The sequence below is a fragment of the Leucoraja erinacea genome, chromosome 24 (genome assembly GCF_028641065.1).
Source record: "Leucoraja erinacea ecotype New England chromosome 24, Leri_hhj_1, whole genome shotgun sequence".
NCBI lineage: Eukaryota > Metazoa > Chordata > Chondrichthyes > Rajiformes > Rajidae > Leucoraja > Leucoraja erinaceus.
Window position 1 is genome coordinate 11,173,432 of NC_073400.1, and position 27,306 is coordinate 11,200,737.

A 27,306-nucleotide genomic window follows, 5' to 3' on the forward strand; every position below is an offset into this window, starting at 1 on the left:
TTTTTGCCCCTCAAGCTCATTTATTTGCCAACTTTCATCCCTCTGCTGCACAGTCTGAAGATGGGTCCCGACCCAAAATGTTGTCTGTTCACTTCCCCTCCACAAATTTAGCTTGGCCTACTGTGTGCCTGGTTACAGGGTGAATGTGCAACTCCACACAGACAACATCAGCGGTCAGGATGGAACCCAGGTCTCTAGCTCGGTGAGGCAGCAGCTCCACCATGTGATCTGTAAGACTTAAGTAATTATTTTGTTTGTTTTATTACAGATCATTACCCCTTTTATTAAACCTGCTACCAAAGATGAAGAAGGGAAGGATGAATCTCCAGCTTCTTGGAGATTGGGGTTGAGGAAAACAGGGAGCCACGATGCACTGACTGATATCAGCAGTTCCCAAACATTGAAAGAGAAGGACTCCTTTGGGATCATCCGGTCAGCTTCAAGTCCCCGTCTTTCAACCATTTTTGATAACCGGGAAAAGGTGCATCATTGTTCATCTATTCAAATTATTTGCAGGATGTTGAAAGAATTTGGAATTTTACTGGACTCTGCAACAAGCTACCACAATTGAAGGCCAGGGTCTTTAATATGAAATATTGATCTAAAATCATATTGCAATCTCAGCACGTGTAGTGTAGAGAGGAATTGCAGATACTCGTTTAAACCGGCTAGACACAAAAAGCTGGAGTAACTTAGCGGTTCAGGCAGCATCTCTGGAGAAAAGGAATCAGTGGTGTTTCGGGTTGAGACCCTTCTTCAGACTGAGACTCCGGAAAGGGGAATGAGAGATATAGATGGTACTTATGACAAATGTTTAACAACTGGGAGATCGCGTAGGCCAAGGCAGATTAAGCAAATGTGTTCATTGACACGATTGCCGAGTCTCGCTGATGTATACGAGTTCACACCTGGAGCAGTGGATATAGTTTAAGACCCTGCCTATGTGAACTTCCCATTGCCAAACACTTCAACTCTCCTTCCCATTCCCATATTGACCGTTCTGTCCTGGTCCGCCTCCAATGTTAGAGTGAGACTAAACGTAAATTGGAGGGATACACCTCGTATTTCACTTGAGCAGCTTACAACTCAGCGGTATGAATACTGATTTCTCTAATTTCAAGTAGCCCCCATATCCTCTCCCCCTCACCCTCACTCTCCCCCATTGTGGGCTCCACATTTCTTTGATTATTAATGCTTTTTGCATACCTAACTCTAACCCTAACCTTGCATCAGGGTTAGGGTATCTGTACTGTACACTGCACAATGACAATAAAGTTTGAATCGGAATCTGATCTTCCAGTCATTTGTCCTAAGTACCATCTAGATCTCTCCTTCTCCTTACCCTTGTCTCTCAGTCTGAAGAAAGGTCTCGACCCTAAACATCACCTTCAGAGATGCTGCCTGATCTGCTGTGTTACTCCAGTTTTTTTGTGAATGTTTGCAATCTCAGCAGATGTAATCTCAGAAACATGACTTATTTCTGATGTGATTTTTGAATGGGGGTCAACTATTTCGAAGCTGAAATGGGGCAAATGCTGAGATAAATGAGCACTATTTCATATATTTGGCATAGGCTCCCATGTTTTGCGAATGATTCATTTTCCAATTTCAAAATATCCTGGTGCTGTACTTTAGCATTTCCATGGCACCAAGCAGAGGATTTGCCACCAACCCTGGTTGCGTGGCAAATAAAGATTCTATTCTATTCTATTGAACGTTCAGCAGCCAACCAATTTACATTTAATGTTTCTTCGGAAATGGCTAAAATCCAGTAAAACTATAGCATTAAAGAGAGCTGCAAATGCAAACATGTTTGCTATTTAAAAATATCAATCTGAATCCCAATATCACTGAACTCTGTTCCCATATGTTGGGTCCTCTTGTCTTTCTTTCTACCTACCTCTAACATTCCTATGGGAGACCTGCTGGGTACAGGTTAAAACTTCACTTTGGATTCCACAAGATAATGTTTCTTATAAGGATGAGAAACATGAAGTGGTGTGGATTAGGACGGTTGCCTCTGCCTCTGTTGGAGACGAGCCCAAGTAGTCCAACATGTTCCCATGAAGTATTGTAAGATGTTTAAAATATATTGACATAATATGTTCCTTTATTTTAATTTGCACATGAGAACTGAGTTGTCATATAGCAGGGGTAATTAATACAATAAAGGCATGCACCAACTTTGGGGTGCTCACTTCTTATTTTTTGTTCATATTATTCAGGACAAAGATACTAAAACCAGACTTGTATATGTTGCACCAACGATCCCTAGCAGAAGGTTGCATAGTACATCAGATATTGAGGAAAAAGAAAATAGGTATGTTCTATTTTGTCAAGTTACTTGTGTGTGGTTTGATTTTATTCATGTATTATATGATTTGACTGGATAGCATGTAAACAAAGCTTTTCACTGCATATTTGTACATGTGACAACGATAAAGCAATACCAATATTAATGTACATAATATTCATCAGCCACGTGCCATCAGGGTAGGCAAGGAAGCACTGCCTACCCTGACTAAAATTATAAAATGGTAATTATTAAATATGGATGGTAAAGGCATGGGAGAATTGTGCCTACCTAAGAGATCGATCTCTTAGGTAGGCATAATTCTCCATGCCTTTCATCCGCAGTACTTGTAACACACCAAAGTGTGTGCAGCTGACTTGCCGTCGACGCTGCTTCAAGGCTTAAATGACAAGGGGAGCTGAAGGCAGCTGAAATTCTGCCTTTGCACCGTGGACTGGGTACTGCGCATATGCAGCAGCCTACTGCGCATGCGCAGCGCATGTTTCTTGGCGGGTTTTTCAAACATGGATTGTCCTTATCTCAAGAGTATCTTAAGAAACATAGAGAGAAGAATGGAGTTTGTGTACAAATAATGTGGTAAGTAGATTCCTTTGAGCTGTATGTTTTTAAATACCGTATTTCCCGGCAATGAAGACGTTATTTGTTACCCAAAAATAAGGCACGAAAGTTTACATGCATCTTGGAGGCCGAAGGTTAGGTTGTTAGCCATGAAAGGTAGACTTGGCTATCGTTTAGTCCAGCAACATCAAGAATGATGTTGCTGTACTGAGGGATAGCCAAGTCTATCCCTCATTACTGGCAGCTGATGGGAAGCAGCTGTAAAGTGGATAGCGGCTGTAAAAGAACAGCGTTGTTTGGGGGGGGGCGAGTTCCTTTCACAGTGTGTGGGGAGTCTGGCCAAGGGTAAAGTTGCAGGGAGGGCAGGAGCATTGAGAAGGAGGGGGTCAGGGATCATGCCAGCAACCAGCTCAAGAGCAGGTCAGAGGACGATGGATAACAGGACAGAGGGCGGTGTAGCTTACTCCTGTGTCAGCTCAAGTAGCCTCAAGTCCCTTGTTCGCGCTGACACAGGAGTAAGCTCCACCGCCCATTGTCCTGTTATCCATCGCCCGCTGACCCGCTCCGCTCTATGATCTTTGCTCTTGAGCTGGTCCCCTCACTGTCCAGTCTACATTGTAAGACATGGACCGTGCAGTGAATGCCATGCAGTGTCACCCAGCGCAGCAAGTGAGGCCATGTCCTGCTCCCGGTGGCAGTCCGAATTTAAGGATTTGAGGGAAGCGGCTGACATGAGCGAGGCCGGCGAGCGGCAGGAGTGAGGTGTTCAGAAGGAGAGCACTGCCAGAGGTGAGCGGGCCGGCAGAAGGTGCTGAGGTCCCAGCGACTGCTCGCAGCTACCCGAGCTACTTCCCTCCCCGGCCAAAATACGGTGGCTCCGCCCCTGGAGCTCCGCGGCAAGCGGTGAGTGAGTGGGTTACTGGCATGATCCCCGACCCCCTCATTCCCAACGCTCCTGCTCTCCCCGCAACTTTACGCCTGGCCAGACTCCCCACATGCCGTGAATGGAACTCCCCCCCCAATTGGTCCCTTGAACTAGTATGGTCATTCAATAAGGTCACAACTGATTCAACTTGTCCCGATGTGCTCCCGTTTTTCCCACCATCTCTCCACCTGCACCCTCCACCCCCCACCCATTCAGTATTTCAGAATGAAGGAGATTTGGAAGCCTTGAGCAAATTGAATTGTTACTTTCTTTATTTTTATTTTTTATTTTTTAAGTGTGAGAAATTCTATGTCGCGCCAGCCTTCTTTCAAAATTTAGTAACTAAAATGAGGAGGTGTCTTCGACGCAGGTGCGTCTTCATTGCCGGACAATACGGTACTTTATTAAGAGATATGGCTTTTGAAGACTTTATAAAAGTCAACTGGCAGCTTACTGAGAGGAGAGCAATCTGCGCATGCTCGGTTTTAAATTTTTTAAAAGCTGACTGACTGCCTACCCTGAGTAATTACTCACGGCACGTGCCTGATATGCATGAACTTAGCATTTCAACCGTTGCTCTTTATTTTACTACTTGGACTAGAGTTCTGCTAGAATATTAAATAACCTATGACCCGAAGTAGATTTGTCTACTTGTGATGCTTTTTAATTCCTCTCATTTGGACCCAAGAATGTTTACAAAAAATAGGAAAGTAAGGCTTGCTATGCTGTGACACTTTGCTCTTAACAGTAATACAATGTACTTAGAAGATTGTCTCTCTGGATAAAGTACTGAGCTAGGTTGGTACAGCATCTTATGACCTGACCCAAACCAATAAAGTCATGGTGGTAAAACAAGAAAACAGTGTCTTTGGGCTAATAGTCCATGGTGACTAAGATTTCTAGTTGAGCTGGTGCCACTTGGCTGTGCTTGACTTGTATCCTTCTAAATATTTACTATCCATGCACCTGTTTAAATGTCTTTTAAGCATTGTGCTTCTCTGCCGCTTCCTCTGGTAGCTCATTTCATATATCCAACTTATCCTCTCAGTTCTAGATTGTCCTACTCTAGTTCTAGAGTATTGTCCTACTCTGTGCCTTCCACCACAGTGATGAATGCTGTGGTGGATGTTTGTGTTAAATTTTTATTGTGTGTTCTTTATCATTGTACCGCTGCTGGCAAATTCATTTCACTCGCACTTTATGTGCAATGTGACGAATAAAACCGTATTGTATTGTAAAAGATAGTGATAATTTACCTTTATGCCCCATTATTTTGTACACTCTAAGGTCACCCCACAACATGTTATTCTACGGGGGGATTAAGTCCTGGTGCAACCAGACTCTCGTTACAACTCAAGTCCTTAGGTGTCAGTAATATCCCCGTGAATATTTTTTGCCCCTTTTCCAGCTTAATGACATCCTTTCCAAAGCTGCACAGAATACTCCAATTCTGTCTCACTAATGACGCACAGTTGTAACATGACAAGCAAATTCCTGTACCTAAGGCTCTGACTGATGAAAATAAGTGTGCAAATGTCACCTTCACCACCCCGTCTATCTTTGTTACACTTTTCAGGAAAATATGTACTGGTACCCCTGGATTCCCTTTTACACACATTTACTGTGCAAGTTAATAGATAATTTAGTGCATTGATAAAGTACTGATTAAGGAGACATACAGCATGGAGCGAGCCCTTCTGCCCAACTCATCCATGATTAACATGTCCATCTGAGATAGTACCAGATTACGACCCGTATCCCCTTTTCTATTCATGTACCTGTCCATATGTCTTTTAAACGTTGCCATCATACCACCCTTCTACAGCTTCCCCTGGCAACTCTTTCCATATATCTGTAATACGTTTTGTGTGTAAAAAGTTTCCCCTTTGGTTCTTTTTAAATCTTTCCCTTCTCGCCTCAAATCTTAGCCCATTTGTTTTAGACTGCTTTAGACTGTGAGCTAGCATTCTTAACCATGTCTTCTTCATTGGGAAGTAAGAGATGAATTTTAGTGACACTTTTGTTCTTAATTTTTGATAAGTACAAAGTGATTTTTACTAGTATTTGTCTGGTTTGGTTATGTTCACCCAGTAGTAGTAGAGTGGTGCATATTGTTATGTCAGTTCACTTTATTGCATTCAAAGGGAATCTGCCGCTAGTTTGGTACGCAGTGGGTCATATACAAGACGGCCTTGGAGGGATGAGTTAAAAGATGCAAATCACGTCGGAAGTGAAGGTGGCCTGTCTGTAAATGTATCAACTGCTAATACATCATCTTTATATCAACGAAGGTAAGCAAGAACAACATGTTATATGCAAATTATGTACAATTTAGGGAATCTATTTTGTACAATTATGGCTCCACAATTCAATTGATCAAATTAGTTTAGATTTTTTGGATTTTTAAAATTGAATGCTTCGAATTCGAAATATATTGAGTGAATGTGGCTGCGATTCAGGATACCTGTTATTTTTCTGTGCTCTTTAAATTGACAGCCTTTTTATATTCTAATATTTTTTTTAAAAAGAGTTTAAATAGGATTCAGTCTTAGGTTTTACATTAAACAGTATACATTCTTGCATTAAATACCAGCAGAGTTTCTGTTAAGATGTAGTGTCTTGAGTTAGTTTCAGGCAATGGAGTATTTTTGTTATGCTCCTTAGCTCCTTGTGCTGGTGATTCTCGAGCTGTTATCTCAGTGAGTCAGTGGCATTATAACACCTGAGTTGGCTAAACACAGGAATAGCAATAATCCCAGATTAATTTGTTGATTTGATTATTTTTTTTCCTTTACCATTTTGGTCCCCACCTTCTCCAGAATTATTTTATAAACCAGATGCACCATTAATTAGCAGGTTCATGTGCAACCATTGTAGAATAATTGAATCTTACACTTTTTAACTTTCACTAGTTTGAGTTTTATATTAATAAATTCATGTTTTAGGAGCAGATTAAGGCCATTCAGTTCATCAAGTCTACTCCACTATTCAATTCTGGCATCTCTCTTTCCCACTCAACCCCATTCTCTTGCCTTCACCCCATAACCCGTGACACCCTTACTAATCAAGGATCTGTCAATCTCTGCCTTAAAAATATCTAGTGACTTGGCCTCTATGGCCGTCTGTGGCCATGTATTCCACAGATTCAGCACACTCTGACTACAGAAATTTCTTCTCATCTCCTTGCTAACAGTATGTCCTTTTATTCTGAGGCTATGGCCTCTGGTCCCAAATTCTCCCACATAAGCAATTGATTTTGTACTGTAAAGAAGTCCTTATTTTTATGCCGAAAAATAATGTTTGACTAAATCCAGTGTCACGTTTACATTGTTACTGAGGGATACTATTTTGAGTGTTTCTCAGCAGTATTCCAGTTTCTGTGACTGTTCTGAAGAATTGCATTTTGGGAAGGACAATTCTTATTCGGTGACCCTTTTTGTGAAACCTATTCATAAGGGAGTCCAGCTGTTCAGCATTTCCTTCTGCGATGAAATCATATTTTCAAGACCTAATTATTTTCTCTCATAATTATAAATGTTGTATGGTCTTGTACTTACAACAAGAGGCCAGGTGTCCCATGCAGGTTTTTAAGCTAATCTTCAAAGGACAAGTTTCACAATTTGTCATTTCATGGTAAGATGATTGGGATATTCTGTCAAGCTTATTTGCTAGTTTATCCTGTGTTTACCTGTCTTTCAGTCTGTCTATAATTAAATGGTGTAGTATAGTTTCTATCATTACAACTTTTGTATATCAATTGTTACCAGTGCCTCTCTTGGTAGAAGAAAAGATGACTTGAACAGTTCCTCCATTTCTGTCATTCCCATCACCACCTCAGTCATCTCAGCTGCTACCATAGCAACCGTTACCTCCGCTGCTGGCCAGCAACCCAGCCGAAATACCATCATCTCTCCCTCTTTCTCTTCCTCTTCCATCTTAAATAACATTGATTCCACAGCAATCGTCTACCAGGGCAGGTAAGACTAATGTGAAAGGTATGCTTTCTTATGTTTTCTGGCACCCTGCTATTACTTTTTAATAGTTCGTATTTTTGAGGAATAGCTTCTTTATATCCTCTCTCTAATCTCATCAAATCTTGTATTTTTACATGCATATAATAGCTCGGATCAATTGGGGCTCATGGAAATTGATACGATTGGAAATCTTAATTGAGTCCCTTTGAGACTTTCAACAGTTGGTCTTAGTTTAACCTTTGCATGAGGGCAGCAGAACTCTTCCTGAACACATTTTAAAATTAACTTGCACATTTTGACATTTTTCCTGCAGTAGCTGTTCTCAGTTTGTTCTATTCTAATATGATTCCAAGTAAATTAGTATTTTTATAATAATGACCAACACTTACATATATTCATGGCATTGGAATTTCTGAATCTGAGAAAAGTTCTCTTCATGCACTGGCTTGAAATGCTGATATTTCTTATACCAATTTGGGTCTGTTTAAAGGACTGTATTTAAATTCTGCTGCCAGGGTCTCAGTTGTTCGGCACACAAATTTGTTTTGAATATCACAAAGGGTGTTGTGTCGAAAATAGTATAAAAATAACCATGGTTGGTTAAAATCCTGCTTTAGAAAATTCACTCTTTAATTTGTCCGAGTTAATTCTCAGTTCCGTTTGTTTTCATGCTGTTTTAAACTATTATCGTGACATGAAAATGTCTTTGTCTCCAACTGCCATTACTTCATTATCGACAAGCAACATAATCTAATTTTAGCCATTTGGTATTTCATTCCATTTGTCAGTGTAGTGTGTTCATGTGTTTTTGACAGGTCAGTGAGGTCCATGATTAAAATTGACTGTCTCGTTATCACAGTGTACTTAAATGATATTTGGGTCAAGATATGCAAACAGACTTCATTGGGAGCCCAGCGAGTTGCATTTTATAGCTTCAGAGGTAAATTAGTGTATTGTATTCAGTGCTCACATTGGAAATGTTTTGTTTTCCACGTGGAAATTATATGTAGACTGGGTGAGCATTTTGCGAAATGAGCTCTGTTCAGTGTTTCAGTATGGATATCTGAAAAATTGTGTTCTGCAAGTATCGGTGCTGGGCTTCTTGATAATAATTGGATTAAAGTGAAAATGATACGATTAGCAAGCTTGAGCTGGCAGGAACATTAGTGGCGCTGGTGATAGCGAGAAGTGTTGTCAAAATATACAGTAGGAAATGGATTGGTTGAAAGTTTGGGCAGAGAAATGATAGATGGAGTTTAACTGGATAAGCTTGAAGTGATGTGTTTGGGGAAGTCAAAAGCAAGCAGAAAATATACAGTAAATGGCAGGACCCTGAACCTCAATGTACATAGGAATCTTGGGGTACAACCCTCATAATTCCCTTAAAGAGGGATAGGATAGTAAAGAATGAGTAAGGCAAGCTTGCCTTTATCAGGGAATTAAATATAATAGTTGGTAAGTTATGTTGCAGCTTTATAAAACATTGGTTAGGCCATGTGGAGTACTGTGGAGTACTGTGTGCAGATCGATTGGGCACAGTACATGGACAATGTAGAGGCTTTGGAAAGGATGCAGAAGTTGTTCATCAGGATGTTGCAGGGAGCCCCTTCTTGCTCCAAAGATCTAGCAGTTTCTTCTCGAAATTTGGTTTTTGGCTTTCTGCTATTATCTTCATATCTTTGGTCTGCCCTATCACAGACATTCCTTCAGAAAAGAAAAATGAGCGAGGCAGTCATCATTATAAGGAAAACAAAATGTTCCCTCATTTTCTTTGAGCACAAACCTTGAGTTATGTTCACCAAATGCCTGCACATTTTGCTTTACCTATAGATCTAGATATGTAACTACTTTCAGATCAGTAGGAGGAACATGATCTGTCTCCATTAACCTTATTGGTTGAACTATGTGATTATCTTGTAAGTATGAATCAAGCGAAAAATACTCGTCATCCAGATTTGAGTAACATAAACTATTGATTAGTTCAGGAACAGGAGTGGTGCAGTGTGTCATTAGTCATTATTTCACACATAATGTGCTTATTTTATTTGCTGTATTCATTTACAATTTATCCCATCACCTTAATTGAATCAAGATACCAACATGACATATACATTCCTCCTCCTGGTGCCTTGTATATTTACAAGTATTTCACATTGCAATCATGGTTCTTAGTTTGGTCACAGGCAAGGACGTATCTAATAATCCATAAATGGGTTACAGTTCATGCTCCGCATAGACCACAAGGTAAAATTTGTATATCTACCTGAAAAGATTATTGTGGAGTGCAAACGACTACCAGTGGATGTGTCCATTAAGAAGTACCTTCAAGAATTAACAGATGTTTTTGCTTTATGGCTTCTGCCTAACATTTCACATTCATAAAAAAAAGTCAACTGCAGCACTTAAATTCAAGGTTCCAAAGGCAAAACCCCTACATTGGGAAGCCTGGACACAGAGGGGTGACCACTTTGTATCAAATGCCTGTCGAGACCACGAACATGCTTGAGCTTTTAGTTGCCTGTCATTTTAGTTCTCTTACATCCACCCTAACCACAGCTTTTGATCAACATAAATTTGAAACACACCTTGCCTTCTCACGAGACACAATACAGAGTCTGAACAAGGTCCCATTCCAAAACGTTGTCTGTCCATTTTCATCCGCAGATTTGCCTGACCAGCTGAGTTCCTCCAGCAGTGGGTTTCTTTTCACCCTCAAGATTCCTGCATCTGCAGAATATTGTCACCATTTTAATACTTTTCTTGATTCGCCTGCAGAATTCAGTTCATTTAGACGAAGAGCTTTAATGGGTCAGGAACTGAGCAATTCTGATAGAATGGAACATCTCCCTCATCGGTGGAGAGGGTGAATGAGAAAATGCGTCTTGTTAACGCTATCAGCAATGTCATCTGTCACTGAAATGTTTGAAAGTAGGGTGAGAAGGACAGTTTCCAGGCTGAATTCATCCTGTTCTTTTGGGCAGAGCATATGTGAGATTAATATGTTTGAGGTTAACATGTTCAGAATTTTGGTTGAATATTGGGACTCCTCGATGTTGTAATTGTGGCATATGAATATGTAAAACTGCAGGTAAGATGGCCTCATAACGCAAGGCAGAACATTTGTATGATGGGGTCAAAAGTGGGAGATTTTCATTGTCAGAGAGGAGGTATAGTTGTTTGTATACTAGGAGTGCATTTTGTTTTGAGAGTTTGTTATCTTTAAGATTTCAAGAACATTTTTTGCTTTCATTGCTAATTATTTTTAGCTAGTTTTACATGCCCACAAGTTTTTTCTTTGGTCTTTGAAATGGTTACTTGGAAAGTGAGCTGCCGATTGCAATGATAAAGGTGTGAAAATTCATACTCAAACTAGTTTTTCCATCGGATACTAAGCTTTCTTTCATGTCCACGTATGTATAAAGACGGAAACTCGCAAAGGCCATAATGTCATTCCTTTCTGTTATTGACGTAAATGTGAAGTCTAGTGTCGCTGCTATAAAAGGCTTTGTGATGCCGAAGCACTAATCTTATTCAGATAAGGCTAGTGTCGACTTGATCAACTGAAAAAGCTTTCACCAGCAACGGCCTGTTACTGAAGAACACAGAACTAAAGGAATGTGCACTTGATATAATTACCCTGGCATGTCTATGGAGTGGACACTTGAATGCCAAAATATTTTGTTAGTTGCAAATCTGAGCCAACTTCTCTCGCTAGCAAACAAGGATTTTGAGGCTAATTTCTGTGCTTCGAGAAGAAATTCTGTCTTGTTTCCTTCTTGGAAGTACAGATCTGTTTTCCGTTTTCTGCACCTGCTCTTGGTGATTTAACCTTGATGACCATAATGGCTTTGATTCTCAGATTCTGTTGTGTTAGATTCAAGAAGGAAAGTCTTACTTGTTCAAATTATTATTTCAACGTTTTTTGAAGTCCTGGGAAAGTGTATTAAATGAACAGATTTTGCTGGATTCCATTTAAGTTTATCCACCATGTTTGTTTGAGTTTTTTAATTATTAAAATTATTGATGGCTTGCATTGGAAGTGTAAAAAATAGCAAATCCGCCCAGCTTAATATCAGCACAGCAATGTGCCAAGCTGCCTGAATCAGTTTATAGAAAATGTAGTGATATGCTGGCTTCAACAGGGAATGTATTTTAGGTTAAATAGGAATGACTGCTGACGTCCGTGATATCACTTCCTACAGGGCATTATTGTTTATGCAGTAGGTTTTCATTTGCAAGTACTGAGTTATTTAACAATGCAAGGGTTTGTCCTCCATTGCCACTATGCTTAGTGGTTGCAGCCTGTTGTGAAGTAGATTGAGGGAAGAATAAATGTTGGCCAGGGCACTTGGTGTGATCCTTTCCGTAATTCTAATTTTTTTGAGCTGACCTTGAAAGCAAAATGCAGCCGTATATTACGAGGTATCTGTCATTTTGATTATTGAACAGTTAATGTTGTATGGCTGAGAAGAGACACTTGAGAAATGAGATTTGTTACATTCCAGTTTTACTTTCTATTTTTCACTCTTTGATTAATAAAGCAATGAAATTGCACCAGAAATATATGCAAATGAATAAAATGCATAGCACAGGGACTATTTACTGGTTCTTGATGATGCTGCAAAGATTTTCTTCATGGAGAATACATGAATAACCTTAGTGGAAGTGATTCATTTGATATGTAGATGTTGTAAATTTGTCTTGTTTTTGTAAAATTTAAATTTACATATGTTATATTGACAGAAAACTTGAACAAAAAGTTATTCTGAAGAAATGTATTGCAGTGAAAATGAAATGCATGGTTTCCACTTTGTTCAACCTGCACTTTCCACCTGCAAATATTCAACAGCATCTGATGTTGCTGCATTTTGGATGAGAGTAGTTATTTCATGACTCGAACTTAAAATAAATAGTCATCATTGCTGACCTCATAAAATCACTTGCCTGGAAGTCCATATCCAAAAAAACCTTATCTCCGTGCTGACATGTTTCAGGTCCTATCTCACCCCTGTCCGAGATGAAGAAGCCGAATCGCAGAGAAAAGCTCGATCCAGGCAGGCCCGGCAGACAAGGAGATCAACGCAGGTCAGTGGAATTGTCAAACTTTCATATGTAGCAAGTTTAAAATTGCCTCTGCTTAAGTATTGAAATCCACAAATGTGGGTTCATTTTGATGCTTATCAGTGTTGCTTAACACTAAATATCATGTGGTCAGATTAATTGCTATCGAACATACGGTTCTGACCATTCCTGACAAATAAAGGGTTGAGGCTTTTTTTCCTTTTGGGAAAATTATCATTGCAATTGATTTCTCCGATCAATGTACTATTCCCACTGCTAAATCTGTTAACAGACGTGATTTGGAAACTTGTTGAAGTTTTAGTAATTAGTAATGTGATGATATATTTAACATAAACATTTAAGCATTTAACGGGCCAATGATAACAAAAGGGGAGAAAATTTACACAAGCAATTTTATAAGGCCAAATTACAAATTCTATTCCTTTGAGTTAATTGTCGTTGATTTACATCAGGTGTTTAAAATGATAACAGTACAAACAAAGGCCTTTTATCTAAACTAGGAGAGTTTGGGAAGCCCTATTTTAAACATGGGATATTGAAAATCTGAAACTCTTTCAAAATAACATTAGTTTCACTTAATTTTCACGTGGAGTGGTCATTTTTGATTGTTGTTTTATGGATCAAGGAATAAACATTGAGGTCCAGATTAGTGATGATCTAATTGAGCAGCTGCAAAGGCTTTGTGCCCCCCTTTTGTCCATTTATTCCTCAAAGATAATCTGCATGGTGCAAATTAAAAAATAAAACATGAAGGTACACTGTATTCGACATACAATTTCACAATTAAATAATTAGTCATATGTTCACATTATGTTAATTTTAAGAGTTAATTGTATAAAATCTTAGCAACAGGATGCAATTATTCCAGAAAAAAAAAGAATATTGTAGAGGTGGAGTACATTCTTCTGAGAAAGGGAAAATCTTTGCTGAGCCAGAACCATAATGTCGGAGTGTTATTTAAAAAAGACAAGAACTGGACATACTAGATGCATGTGTGCCAATCTGGAAAGCTGCTAATGCTGGCAAACAGCTTCAAAATAGAACATGCCTTAGTACCATAAATTTGGATTTGTGGCCCATTGATATTTTGAATATATGACAAGGTTGGATCATTACCTCTTTTCACTTTTGCATTCTACAATTTGGCCTGCTTGCCTGTCAAAATCAAAAGCTAATACATGTCTTCAATGTAATAGAAAATAAGTTATTTTCAAAATGCAAGGAAATGTGGTTTTGTCTTTAATTAAACGATTATTGCATTACACAAAATCTTATATTATGTATCAGTTTGCTTTGGTCTACTTGGAAAGATGCCCCAGGACACACATGATTACTCAGCATGCAGCTTTTGTTTCTCATATTAGCTACCCTTCATAAAAGAGGGAATATGCTTTTGCTCGCCTATTCGTGCTGCTGTTTCGCTCAATTACTTGCACATCCAGTTTAATTTAAAAACCTATCGGCTTTGCCATGACCTTACTCGTTAAAAAAAGTGATGTCTTACTTCGTAAAACATGATATAATGGTTCTCTTAATAAAATACTAAATGCCAACTGTTCAACATGTCTTCCTTTAAAGGGCATTATGAAACAAAATGCCTGCATTGAATCCGCCTTAATACACAAATTGATCCTGGTCACAAATTGGAAAGTATTTGTGCTATGCCAAGTGTAATATATTCAAGTTTTCGATGATTCAAACCTGGGTGGCTGTCCAAGTTAAGGGAAGAGGCTTGAAGGAAATAAGGGCAGGCTGACTGACTGGGTATGGATATGGTAAAGTGGAAACATTTGGTCATCCCATTTTGCGATTGAAGAGTATTAGTTTTGATGGACTCGGGTGGCTTTCTACATGAATCCCAAGTGCAGATACAATAACCAATCTACAAAGGCAAATGATAGATTGTCTTTAATTAAAAGCGAATTTGAGCATGAAAGTAAAGTTGTCCTTCAATTGAGGACAGTAGTGACACTATCACTATCTTGGGCTATGGTATCCTGATCAGATTTGCAACCCCCCTCCTCCCCCCTCCTTAAAATTTTCATAAGATACAAATTGCTTCCAGAAACTTGGTGGATATGGTGCATTAAAGATAAAAAGTGAGCCACGTGCTCAGTAGTGTCCATTGATACTCACCTTTTGAACTTAACTACACCATACCCATCAAGGTATTGAAAAGAGAACTGTGCACTCATTAATATCTTGGGCAAATGGATATAATAATAATAATAATAATTTTATTTATAGAGCACTTTAAAAACAAACATAGCTGCAACAAAGTGCTGTACATCACTAATCATTGACAGAAAAGTTAATACACACCAAAAATAACAATCAAAAGAATATGAAGTTGTTTCCACAATGCATGTGAGGTTTTCTTCTGTATAAACTAGAGGACATGCCTCTACTGTTATGTTATCAATGAATTACTCATTTGGTGATTCTCCTTTAAGATTTCAACTTGAAACTACATTTCCTCACCATTTCTGGTGTTCTTCTCGTCCCCTACCACCTGTCTCTTATATCCCAAAGCAATCTTCAAATTTGCAATGTTGTTTTGTACTCTGTGCCTAAATACAGTTCCAGGCCTCAATGTCCTCCATCATGACCTGTAATGTGACAATTTCTGTGCAAACTGATCTGAGATTGAATATAGTGTAGGTTGGCTTGGGTTGGAATAGTGCAATGGAATATTGCATGCATTGGCACATATGCCTTTCTGTTTAATGCGTCTTTTCAAGTTCTGTGATGGTTTCCTGCACTGCCACCCAGTGTCTTAGACATGAAACAGCATATCTTGCTCAAGCTAAGACAAACAATGTTGGACCTTCATCCTGTTCTTATAGTGATAAACATCTAACACTAAGCACTTATCAAAATGTACACTATGGGTGTAACCAGTAAATATTTTCATTGTTAAATGGACTTTCTAAATGCCAAATCACGTTGTCACCCACAAACAGATAAGTGATTGAAGGAATGGTGGAAGGAAAGTTTAACATCAACTTTAAAAAAAATCTGTTTTCATTTAGGATCTTTCCTAATTTTATCACACTTGTATCATTTCCCAGACCCTCTTTGCAAAATCCACACACTCCGGAGGTAGGCAGTCATCTTGAGGGCAATGTATATTGCTAGTAATACTGTGGTAAAATAAGAATCTGACTGGGAGGGCTTATCACTACCAAACAAGGCCGAAATGATGTGCTCTGGTGTGTTCTGACAATGAGATATGTTGCCAGACAAACTGATCAGTCTCTCAGAACTACTCCATAGGATCCATTGAGTCCTTGTGCTGCAGTGCCAAAGAATGTTCCATGCTGACCTATGGACTTGGGCTCAAATTTGTTGGTCTGGAAGAACGTTTCGATAAGGGACAGGTGGTACGGCAATGTCCAGCTGACTGACTTTCGCAAGACCAGAGTTAGGTAGAACCTCAGCAGGTAATGACACTTGGTGCCCACATGCTTTGGCTGCAGGCACAGCCTGATGCAGCCACACACGTAGGTGGCCATCAGGATAAGGGCAACATTGGGCGCGCTTTTGCCCCCTTTGTCCACGTACTTGTGCATCATGACCCTTCAGACCTGCTCCATCTATGATCCCTAGATCAGCTGGAAGACGGGCCGGGTAATCGCCAAGGCAGATGAGCAAAGGATGAACCATACCTGCACTAAATACAGCAGCCCTGATAACACCTCATTCCTGATGACCAGTTTTTCCAGTTATCGAGAGGGAACACTGTTTCCACTGTCCCAATTATGTTTGGCCTTGGCTGTCTGCTCCAAACCGGAACCCCAGCATCTTCAGTAAGTCTGGCCTGTTGGTGCAGGGAACAGAAGATTGAAGAGCCTGGCCTTGCTCTTCCTGCGGTTGATTCTGGCTCCCAATGAAAACTCAAACTGGTCACAGATGCTGATCAATCTGTGGACTGACCTTGGATCTGAGCAAAAGACAGCGACATCATCCATGCACAGGGAGGCATTGATCTGAGTGCCCTCACACCCTGGCAATGTCACCCGTCTTATGCTTCCATCCCTCTTGACGGATTCAGCAAAGGGTTCTATACAGCACACAAACAAGATGGATGAGTGGGAAACCCTGCCTAACTCCAGACCTGACGGAGAAGCTATGTGTTTCCCACCAATTATTTTTGTCTGCACTTGCAGATATCTGTGTAGAGCAGTTGGATGGTGCCTCCTTTATCATCCACCCTTAGTAGCAATGTTACAAAATTTTGAGATTTAAAAAATCAAGTCTGCAATTTATCCCATCAGATAAAGCATAACAATAAGTTTAATTTGACACCAAATTCACTTTCATATCTCAAGTATTAAACAAGTTGACCATTGGAATACTCGTTCAATTCCATCTTGTGTGAGATTGATTTTCAATGATATGGCTGCACCTGGAGCATCAACAGCGAGCTTTGCTCCCCTTCTCCCGGAAGTCCTATTTCATTTTCTCCAATCTTGCTGGATGCTTGAATGTAATGTCAAAGTATCCCTTTCCAGGTAGTCGTGGTAGCAGTAGATGTTCTTGGCCTCAGACCTGCAGTTTTCCACTAGGGCATTCTTGATGCCGAGGTCCCTGGTGAAGGGGTTCTCCTCGCTAAGGTCCTTCACTGTCACCTCATTGAAGGAATCCTTTGTGCTCCCGCTGTACTCAAATGCCACAGCACAACAGGCTTTCTAGACATTTTTTATGTGAAAAGCGTTTGGTCCCCCAAAATGTTGACATTGCGCTGGATTAGGAAGCCGAACTGCAGATGCTGGTAAAAATCCAAGGTGAGCTAATCGTTAATGCAGGAGTAACTCGGGGTGCCAGCATCTCTGGTAGAGAAGGAATGGGTACATTTCAAAATGTGCCCATTTCTTCTCTCCGGAGATGCTACCTGCGAGAGATTGAGTTACTCCACATTTTGTGTCTACCTTCCAAATATTTGTTGTCTTGCCTATAAAACTAATAATACCTCTCTTCTCACAGATGTGTGTCCAACTCGCAGTTGATCATAGCCAAAAGGCTGAGAAGCAAACTCTGTCAAGGTTGGTCCTTGCCCACCAGATGAGCTTCCTGTCTCTTGAGGGCTCCTTCCCATTCTATTGGTTTTTCTCTCTCCTGTCTTAGTTTAGCTGCTGTGGTGACACTCATGCTTTTACCTTCCTCTTGCACTTTCTCACATAAATAGGTATGACTTTTCCCTTTGGATAGCACTTATTCTTCTAACCCAGATCTACTTCTGGATTTTTTCCTTATTGATTAGGAGCTTACAATTCCTCTGATATGTGTGTTATTAAACATTTGTTCATTGGCATATTTTGAATCCTGTTTTCATCTTTTTTTGAGATGTTGCTCTAATCTCCCAAAATAATGCACCTGGAGCAGCAACAGCGGTATTCTTCTGCAATCCCCTTCTCCTGGAAGTCCTGTTTTATTTATTCTTGAACCTTGCATACCTCATTACCTTGCCAATGGGGAAAAAAAACATCTTTTGTCTCTTGCTGTGAACAAAACACCTTTATGGCCAGGGCTGAGATGCGATATAAAAATCTTAATTTTTCCATAGGTTTGAGAGCATTGTTTGCCATCCGAGGTCCCTGGTGAAGGGGTTGCATTTCGTGAGGTCCTTCACTTTCACACTCAGCTTGTTCTGAATCCTTATTCCTCCTGAGGCACCTCAAAGCCACAGCACAACAGGTTGTAGACATTTTTTAAGCTGGAAAGAGTATTAGTTTTTTTGGTCCCCCAAATAACTTGTCTCTTGTGTAGGAAAGAACTGCAGATGCTGGTAAAAATCGAAGGTAGGCACAAATGTAGGAGTAACTCGGGGGGTGAGGCAGCATCTCTGGAGAGAAGGAATGGGTGACATTTCAAATGTCGCCCATTCCTTCTCTCCAGAGATGCTGCCTCGCCCGCTGAGTTACTCCAGCATTTTGTGTCTACCTTCCAAAGAGACCTTGTTGTCTTGTTGTCCTCCTCTCCTCTCACAGATGTGTGTCCAACTCGCAGTTGATCATAGCCAAAAAGCTGAGAAGCAAACTCTGTCAAGGTTGGTCCTTGCACCAGATAAGCTTCCTGTCTCTTTCCTACTCCATCACCATTCTATTGGTTTTCTCTCTCCTGTCTTAGTTTAGCTGCTGTGGTGACACTCATGCATTTTACCTCTCCTCCAAATTTATCACATACTGTAGGTATGACTTTTCCCTTTGGATAGCACTTATTCTTCTAACCCAGATCTACTTCTGGATTTTTTCCTTATTGATTAGGAGCTTACTAATTCCTCTGTTATGCGTTATAATAATATTTGTTCATTTGCATATTTTGAATCCTGTTTTCATCTTTTTTATGTTGCTCTAATCTCCCAAAAATAAAGTTACTGTGATTTATTTATTCTTTGAACCATGCATACCTCATTACCTTGCCAATGGGGAAAAAAAGCATCTTTTGTCTCTTGCTGTGAACAAAACGCCTTTATGGCCAGGGCTGAGATGCGATATAAAAATCTTAATTTTGCAAATAGGTTTGAAGATGTTTGCCATTATTTTAAAATAATGAAGGTTTGCATTTTTGGCCATCCATTTTAAGACTGATGGATTGTGATCTAAATAAATATTCCTACACTACTTCCTAAGCAAAGTTTTGCTGTCTTTAAACATTCTATCAATTTACTAATGTACAGCAGTTTTGAATGGAATATGCTGGTAACTTTTAAAAATAACCCTTAATTATCCACATTATTCAATGACCAACAAGGTAACAAGAAATAAAAAGTAACCAACACTAACACTTTTCCATTGATCCTCGGCTTTCTGCACTGCACTGGCTCGCAACCAATCTAAATCTCTCTTGAAAAATTATTATCTTTGTTTTTAAATGTCTTACTAGTCTTAAAAACACAAAATGCTGAAGATGAGCAGGAATTCACACTGCATCTGTAGAAAGAGAAATTCATTTCTCCAGCTGCTGTTTTATTGAGTTTCGTCTAAACCTGTCTGGGTGGGGGAGATCAGATAAAGCTCTCGAGAACAGTACAACTCGGAACTCTTAAACAGTTTATTAAAACCCACCCAATTAAATGGCTCAAATATAATGCAAATACAAAGAACACAAAAGATGTTGCATGAAATCATAAAACGTATATTAAATAGTGTAAGCTATTGCATTCTAATGGGATGTCTGTATGCTGTGCCTTACACTTATTAACTCTTAATTGCAGCTACTAGCCCCTCTACATGAAATAAGTCATTTAATTGAGAGAGTTTTTGCATTGTAAGCTTGTCCCCATCAGAAGTGCATTTGGACCCTTTCCCAAGCTGAAGGGGAATTTCACTCCCATCAGTCTAGACTTAGTCAGATTTGAAACCCAAAGTGTTTTAAACCATTATGCATTATTAATTTATGCAATTGCTCATTTTTTTAAAACTGTGCTTCTACTATTTGTATGCTGATATGAAGATGTGCTTTGTTAAATCAGGGTGTAACGCTAACAGATCTGCAAGAAGCCGAGAAGACATTCAGCCGTTCTCGTGCTGAAAGACGAGCTCGGGAACAACAAGAGAAGGATGAAAAAGAAAAACAAGATGTAGAAAAGCAGGATGAAAAAGAAAAGCCATTAATATCACAAGATGCAGAAGACTACAGACAAAGATGGAGTAGAACTCAAGAAAAAGAGGTATCATCAACATTCCTGAATGTTTTAATAGGGCGAAAACAAAAGGGAAGTGACACAATGTGCACTTTTATTGGTCTGCGCCATAAACACTAAGTTCATAAGTCATGGGAGCAGAGGTAGGCCATTCGGCCCATCGAGTCTACTCTGCCATTCAATCATGGCTGATCTATCTCTCTCAACACGCCTCCTGCCTTCTCCCCATAACCCCTGACACCCGTACCAATCATGTATCTGTCAATCTCTGTCTTAAAAATACCCAATGACTTGGCCTCCACAGCCGCCTGTGGCAATGAATACCACAGATTCACGATCCTCTGACTAAAATTCCTCCTTATTTTTCTCAGTTTCTTTAGATTAATAAATGTTTTAGCTGAGATTGGGATTCTGAAGAAAAAAAAATCTACATTTGGTTTCACAATGCAATAGCAACCTAATCCACTGTGTGGCACTGTTATTCTACTTCCGTTTCACTGCTATGCCAGATTTAAGAGGATGGTTGCTTATTCTGATAGCTTGGCAATGATGGACATCAGTTTTATTTGTTTTCACTGCTGCTGATTTTATTGTAACAAGCAGAAAATTGTTTCAGTAGTCATAAACCATGAGTTTAAAAAAACAAATCTAGCTGGATCCAAACCTTGGATGCAATCATGACAGCAGGCAATGCATTGAGGACTAAAATATCTAAGCTGACAAGTACAGCTGTACATCAGGGTGACTAGATATTGCGCGAATTGAAATTAATTTCCGAGAGAATAAGGATTGGTGCAAAATCATCAAATGCCATGGAAATTGCAAAAAAGATAGAGCTGTTATTGAATTATTTATATCCTGCTTGCATTACTTGGAGAGTGAAACTTAATTTGAAGAAACTGTTCCTGTGCTGTATTGTTCTGTATTCTAATGAGTTTTGCACCTGAACATATTCCGCTGGCTCTTTGTACCAATTTAAACGAGCATTGTGCCAAAATTCAGACCCGCAGCCAAAACTGCCTATATACCTGGATGAATTGATCATTATTTCATTTTTCCACAAATTAAGCTGATTTGTGACCTTTGAAGAAAATTAAAAGTAAACTTTTGGCTGCATGGACACATTTTAAAACATTACGCACAAACTATCTTCATCCTAATTAGCAAATAGTTTTTTTGTAATACTTCAGCATTTCCAGTATTTTAAAATTGAAATACTCATTTGATGAATTGACATGATTTTATTGAAATTTTGTGATAAACTCATTAAAACATTTTTGGTTAGATTAATCAAACTGCACCAAATTATCCCTCTCAAACATCATTTGTGTTTTAAATTATGTTTTAAAATACCATTCGAATGCATTGGTGCAAGATAGATTATTTTGTTTAGCATGTAGTAGATCGTTGATTTAGGAAAAAATGAAATTCTATCCAATTGTATAGCTGAAGTATTTTCATCAAATTACAATTTATTAAATGGATTGAAATTTCAATTACCTTTGAAAGGGGATGTGCAAGGTAGATTGTCTCTGAATTTGCATTTGCTACATTTTATCCAAACATTTCAAGGCTTTTCTTTTCTCCTTGTAACCAGTCTGGATATCGCCAATCCCGGAGTACGTCACAGTCAGATAGTCCAACTGTACCTCTTGTGTCACCTTCTACATCAGACAGTTTGCTGTATGCAAGTATCCAACAAAACCAGCTGAATGGAATCTTAGATCAAACCCCATCTTACCTTCCACACTCAAGGATTTTATCGAAAGAAATGGAGAGCAATGGTAATGTTTAGATTTCTCTCAATAAAGGAATTGTATTTTTCTCCTCCTAACATTGCTTTGAGGAACTTTTGGGTCGGATGGAAAGGTTTTAATATTGTGTAATAACGCAAGTGCACTACTTTTGCCTTTTGTTGTAGTGTGCAGCAGGAATATTCCACTAAAAAGTTGTACAGGTGCACAACCTTTTATCCGACAGCCTTGGGACCAGACACTTTTCGTAATTCAGAATTTGTCGGTCTTCGGAATGGAAATTTTTTACCGTAGATTTTAATGGCTGGCTCAGTGGTAGAGTGCTCGGCTCATATCCGCAAGGTCGCGAGTTTGCGCCTTGATCCCGGCAGTTACTCGGTCGCGAGTTTGAGTCTTCAATGTAGTTTTTTCTTGCAGAATAAATGTTTGTATGAAATGCAGTGTAGGAGAGGTGTACTGACTGTGTGGGCAGAACTTTGGAAGTGATTGCCCACCAGTCTAAAAAGCCGCTGTGTCTCCCTGTCCCTGGGATAGCAGGGGGCGATCAAACAGCACAATACCCCCCTCCCCCTCCAACTTCAGAGGAATCCGCTCCCCGATGGGCCGCTACGGCGCCAAGTGGCAGTTTACCCACAGCCCGAGCTGCGCCTCCTCATCCGCCACCCCAAGACTTACCTTGCACACCATCAGGTTCTGCCCCTACGTGTTCCTCTGGAGTTGGAGCGGGGCTGGGCTGGAGTTGCTGCTGGCTGTGGGTCTCTGGGATCTCCGTCCTTGCAGTGGGCCTGGGGGGTCGCTGTCCCGTTGGTCCTGACGTCTCCGGCCACCCCCATGGACAGGAGCTGAGGCTGGGAACTGTACCGCCCTTGCCCCCTCCCTCTGCAACTGCAAACAACCCCACTCTCCTGCAAGGGCGGTACAGTTCCCGGAGGATAGCAGGTGGCCGGAGACGTCAGGACCAACAGGAACCCGCTCCCCGATGGGCCCCTACGACGCCCCGAGCTGCGCCCCGTCATCCGCAACCCAGGTTCCTAAGTAGTTGGAGCGGGGCTGGGCTGCTGTTGGCTGTGGGTCTCTGGGATCTCCGTGCTTGCGGTGGGCCTGGTGCTCGACGTCCAATTGGTCCTGACGTCTCCGGTGACTCGCACCGATCTGCTGCCATCGCCGACGTGAAGACAGTACAAAGCCCCCGCGCCGGTGCAATGAGCGGGGAGCTGGAGAGGGGAGGGAAGGGGTCACACACATGGCCGGGAAGCAGAGGGGTGTAGATGGGGGTGGTGACAGATGGGGCCAACAATGAGTGGAGAAAGACAGAAACACCGACGTGCAAAGGAGACCTACAACAGTGCATGATCTCTCTCCCGTGGCAGGTGACTGTCGTTGGGAAACTGAAGGGAGCGACAATCTGCTGCTGCCTCCCTGAGTTAAAGAGTTCCCACGGTAGACTCACGATACATAGGCGGCCTAGCTCGGGGATTCTTGAATCCCCGAATAAATAATAAAGACGAGATAAACGTTAAGTAAAACTTTAAACATAAACTGGTGAGCTTTGGTATGCAGACGACATCCTGGAAAAAATGTCCGGTTTCTTCCAGGTAGGCGATATACCCTCCCGGGCAATATACCCTCCACTTCTCTTTTATGAAGGGGATTTAGTTCCCCTTTTTTCGAGGACCGACCGGAGGTTCCGCTGTCACCTCTGCGGGCCGCCCTCGGTGAACGCTAATTCAACTTTGTCTTTGGATTCCTACTCTCCCACGCAATGTACCCTCGGCTTCTCTTTTATGAATGGGGATTTAGTTCCCCTTTCTTCGAGGACCGACCGGAGGTTCCGCTGTCACCTCTGCGGGCCGCCCTCGGTGAACGTCCTGTCTCCCTGTCCCTGGGATAGCAGGGGGCCATCAAACAGCACAATACCCCACTCCCCCTCCAACTCCAGAGGAATCCGCTCCCCGATGGGCCGCTACGGCGACAAGTGGCAGTTCGCCCACAGCCCGAGCTGCGCGACCCCAAAAACACGACGGCCCTTGCACACCATCAGCTTCTGTCCATACGGGGAGCGTGTTCCTCTGGAGTTGGAGCGGGGCTGGGCTGGAGTTGCTGATCTGGGATCTCCGTGCTTGCAGTGGGCCTGGGGGTCGGTGTCCCGATGAGGGGGCGCAGCTCGGGGAGCGGCTTCTGGTGGTCCTGACGTCTCCGGCCAGTTTGCAGTTTTCCTCTGTAGTTGGAACGGGGCTGGGCTGCTGCTGGCTGTGGGTCTCTGGGATCTCGGACAGGCAGCAGCATATTGTCAATTATTAACCCTCCCGCGCAATATACCCTCACCTTTTATTTTATGAATGGGGATTTAGTTCCCCTTTCTTCGAGGACCGGGACCGACCGGAGGTTCCGCTGTCACCTCTGCGGGCCGCCCTCGGTGAACGTTTTCAAGGACCTTTCTTCAAGGACCGAAATTTTTTTCGCTATTCGGAGGTTTTCGTTATTTGGATCGTCGGATAAAAGGTTGTGCACCTGTAGTTTAAAATTGAAATGTTTACAGCCAGTTCCTTGCTCACTTGTGAAGATTTGCCCTTAACATACCTTTTTGCCTCAATTTCAACTTAAATGGGTTAAATCTTTAATCAATCAATCAATTTTATTTGTATAGCACATTTAAAAACAACTCACGTTGACCAAAGTGCTGTACATCAGAGCAGATACTAATGTGCTACATACAATGGTACACAGACCTAACAATACATACATAAACTGTTTACAGCGCCCCCTCAGAGGGCCTCAAAAAAGGCTAGGGAGTAGAAATAGGTTTTGAACCTCGATTTAAAGGAGTCGATAGAGTGGTCAGTTCTGATGAGGAGAGGGATGCTGTTCCACTGTTTAGGTACTGCAACCGCAAAAGCACGGTCACCCCTGAGCTTAATCCTAGACTGCGGGATAATCAGTCGCCCCAAGTCGGTCAAAATTTGTTTTTTTTTTTAATGATGTAAAAACATAATCATGGTGACGTGATGATCTGTTTAACATTAAAATGCAGAGTGACCTCGATCATCGCAGGGAAGTGGTATTGCAGGAGGCATTAAAAAACCTTACACGAGCAAGATATCCTCGCAAACTGGATAAATAGAAATAGTGACAAAAATTAGATGGTGTAAAAGTTAAGCAAAATCATGTGAAAACATGTAAAGTCGAATGCAATGCATTCTATGCTAAGATTTTTTAAACATAACAGGCAATGACATGAAAATTTCAATGCAGAAAAAGCCATGAGATTGAAGCATATTTAAAACAAAGGCTCTGTAAATGATAAAGATATTGATAAATGATAGACCATTTCACCCCCTCATAAAAGTGCAGAATGCTTGTCTCTAGTTCATTGCCATTCTTGTTCTAAGCTTTTTTTTTTTAATTCCTGTTTTAATAACTGTTATTCCCTCTTCCACTTTATATTTCAGAGTATACACTAACAAAAAAAAATAATCTACCGCCACCTGCCACTTTTAGCCATTTGGTCCCACCCTATCAGAGGTATTCCCTTTGTCCTGTCTAACGCTCCCCCTCTTTCTCTGCAACTTAAAACTGATTTTCTCACTTCCTCAGTTCCAGTGTGTCCAGCATTTTCTGTCTTTATTTCTGCCTTTACCCTCTTGGTGACAACTGAAGTTTGAAGAGAATTTTATTAATTAAATGAATTAAGCTTGTACCTCTATACCCATTACACCAGACATTAAAATATATATATATTGGGATATTGAGTGCAGGAAGCTGTATTGTCAAGATGCATTGAAATATTTAATTTTTTACACCAAGGATACTTCACCCAGCTGGAGGTTCTTTCAAACCCTGCTTTCCAACAACATTTGCACCACCAATTTATTTTGGTCTTATTTTTCTCATGAATGCCGTCTCCATTTTCCTTTGCACGGTCATCATCGTTGTGACATTAATTAGATAAGAGAAATTGCAATAGCATTGATAGCTTTAGACACAATACATAATCACGTGAAATAGCATCATTGGCATGTTTGACAGGTTCTGTATTATGAGGAATTATAGACGTATGTTAGATTTTTTTGGTAATACTTGATTTGTTATGCATTTTAAAAAGGTGGTTCTGAAAACGTAAATGAAGATGACAGAGACTCTAATGAAAAACAGCTGTCAATAAGGGAAAGACGACGACCCAGGGAGAAACGGCGATCCACTGGAGTATCGTACTGGGCTCAAGATGTCAGTATTTCTTCTTGATTTTTTTTCTATTAGGAATGTGTTAAAATGAGCAGTTGGCTTCAGAGAAACATCTTCACTTGGTTGCAGCGAAACTTTCAGTAAAGTGAGATTGGTTTATTTATTGTTAGCATTGTGCTTTAAACATTCCCATCAAAAATAACCAACAGTAATATAGAAGATGCATTAAATCATTTCAGAAACTTCAAAGCATAAAGAAATATTACTACTTCAATGATTATGATTTAATTATGCCATTTTGCCTCATATTTTATTAATATTTTTTTAAGTAACCTGAAATTGAAAAAAATCTGATTTTCATGATGTTTGGTTTATCAGTTTGAAGAGCAAGATAGGCAATTTGAAATGTAAAGATGAAGTGGCGGATGGCAAAACTAACTTAAAGGATGTACACACTAGTAAAAAAAGGAGCGTTGTTTGCTCTTTTGGTTGCTCTGTTGCCTTTTGCTGGGATCTTACCCATTTTGGATAGATGTAACTAATCAATTCTGTCAGCTCTAATACTCTTAAATACAGTAGATCTGGGAAATCCAATTACTGAGCACAAAACTGCAGCGCAAGAATGTCTTTCTGCATTAATGTAGGAACTTGAAAAAGATAAATAGATAGACAATGGAAAGTACATTCTTGTATAAAAAGATATATTTCTTAATTTTGAGCTAAATATTGCTACCCCCACCCCACCACAAAAGGAAAATAACAGGGGCTCTTGAAATTCATATCTGACTGTCAAATTAGGATGTTCTAAAATGGAGGAAATTTGAAATGTAAGTAGCCAAGATTGCTCTTGAACATGGATTACATTTCTGCAG

General features: G+C 40.4%; 1 protein-coding gene across 2 annotated transcripts in view; it reads left to right on the top strand.

The window, feature by feature from the left end:
- Positions 1-27,306, top strand: part of LOC129708645 (protein phosphatase 1 regulatory subunit 12A-like) — a 171,374-nt gene that overhangs the window by 87,867 nt on the left and 56,201 nt on the right. Inside the window, exons 10-17 of one of the 2 annotated variants that reach the window (XM_055654530.1) lie at positions 269-481; positions 2,226-2,320; positions 5,942-6,088; positions 7,565-7,774; positions 12,766-12,856; positions 20,328-20,525; positions 22,096-22,282; positions 26,355-26,476. In XM_055654530.1, the coding sequence (XP_055510505.1) occupies positions 269-481; positions 2,226-2,320; positions 5,942-6,088; positions 7,565-7,774; positions 12,766-12,856; positions 20,328-20,525; positions 22,096-22,282; positions 26,355-26,476 (1,263 nt within the window). The remainder of the gene's footprint in view (positions 1-268; positions 482-2,225; positions 2,321-5,941; positions 6,089-7,564; positions 7,775-12,765; positions 12,857-20,327; positions 20,526-22,095; positions 22,283-26,354; positions 26,477-27,306) is intronic. The other variant, XM_055654531.1, reaches the window with a different exon arrangement.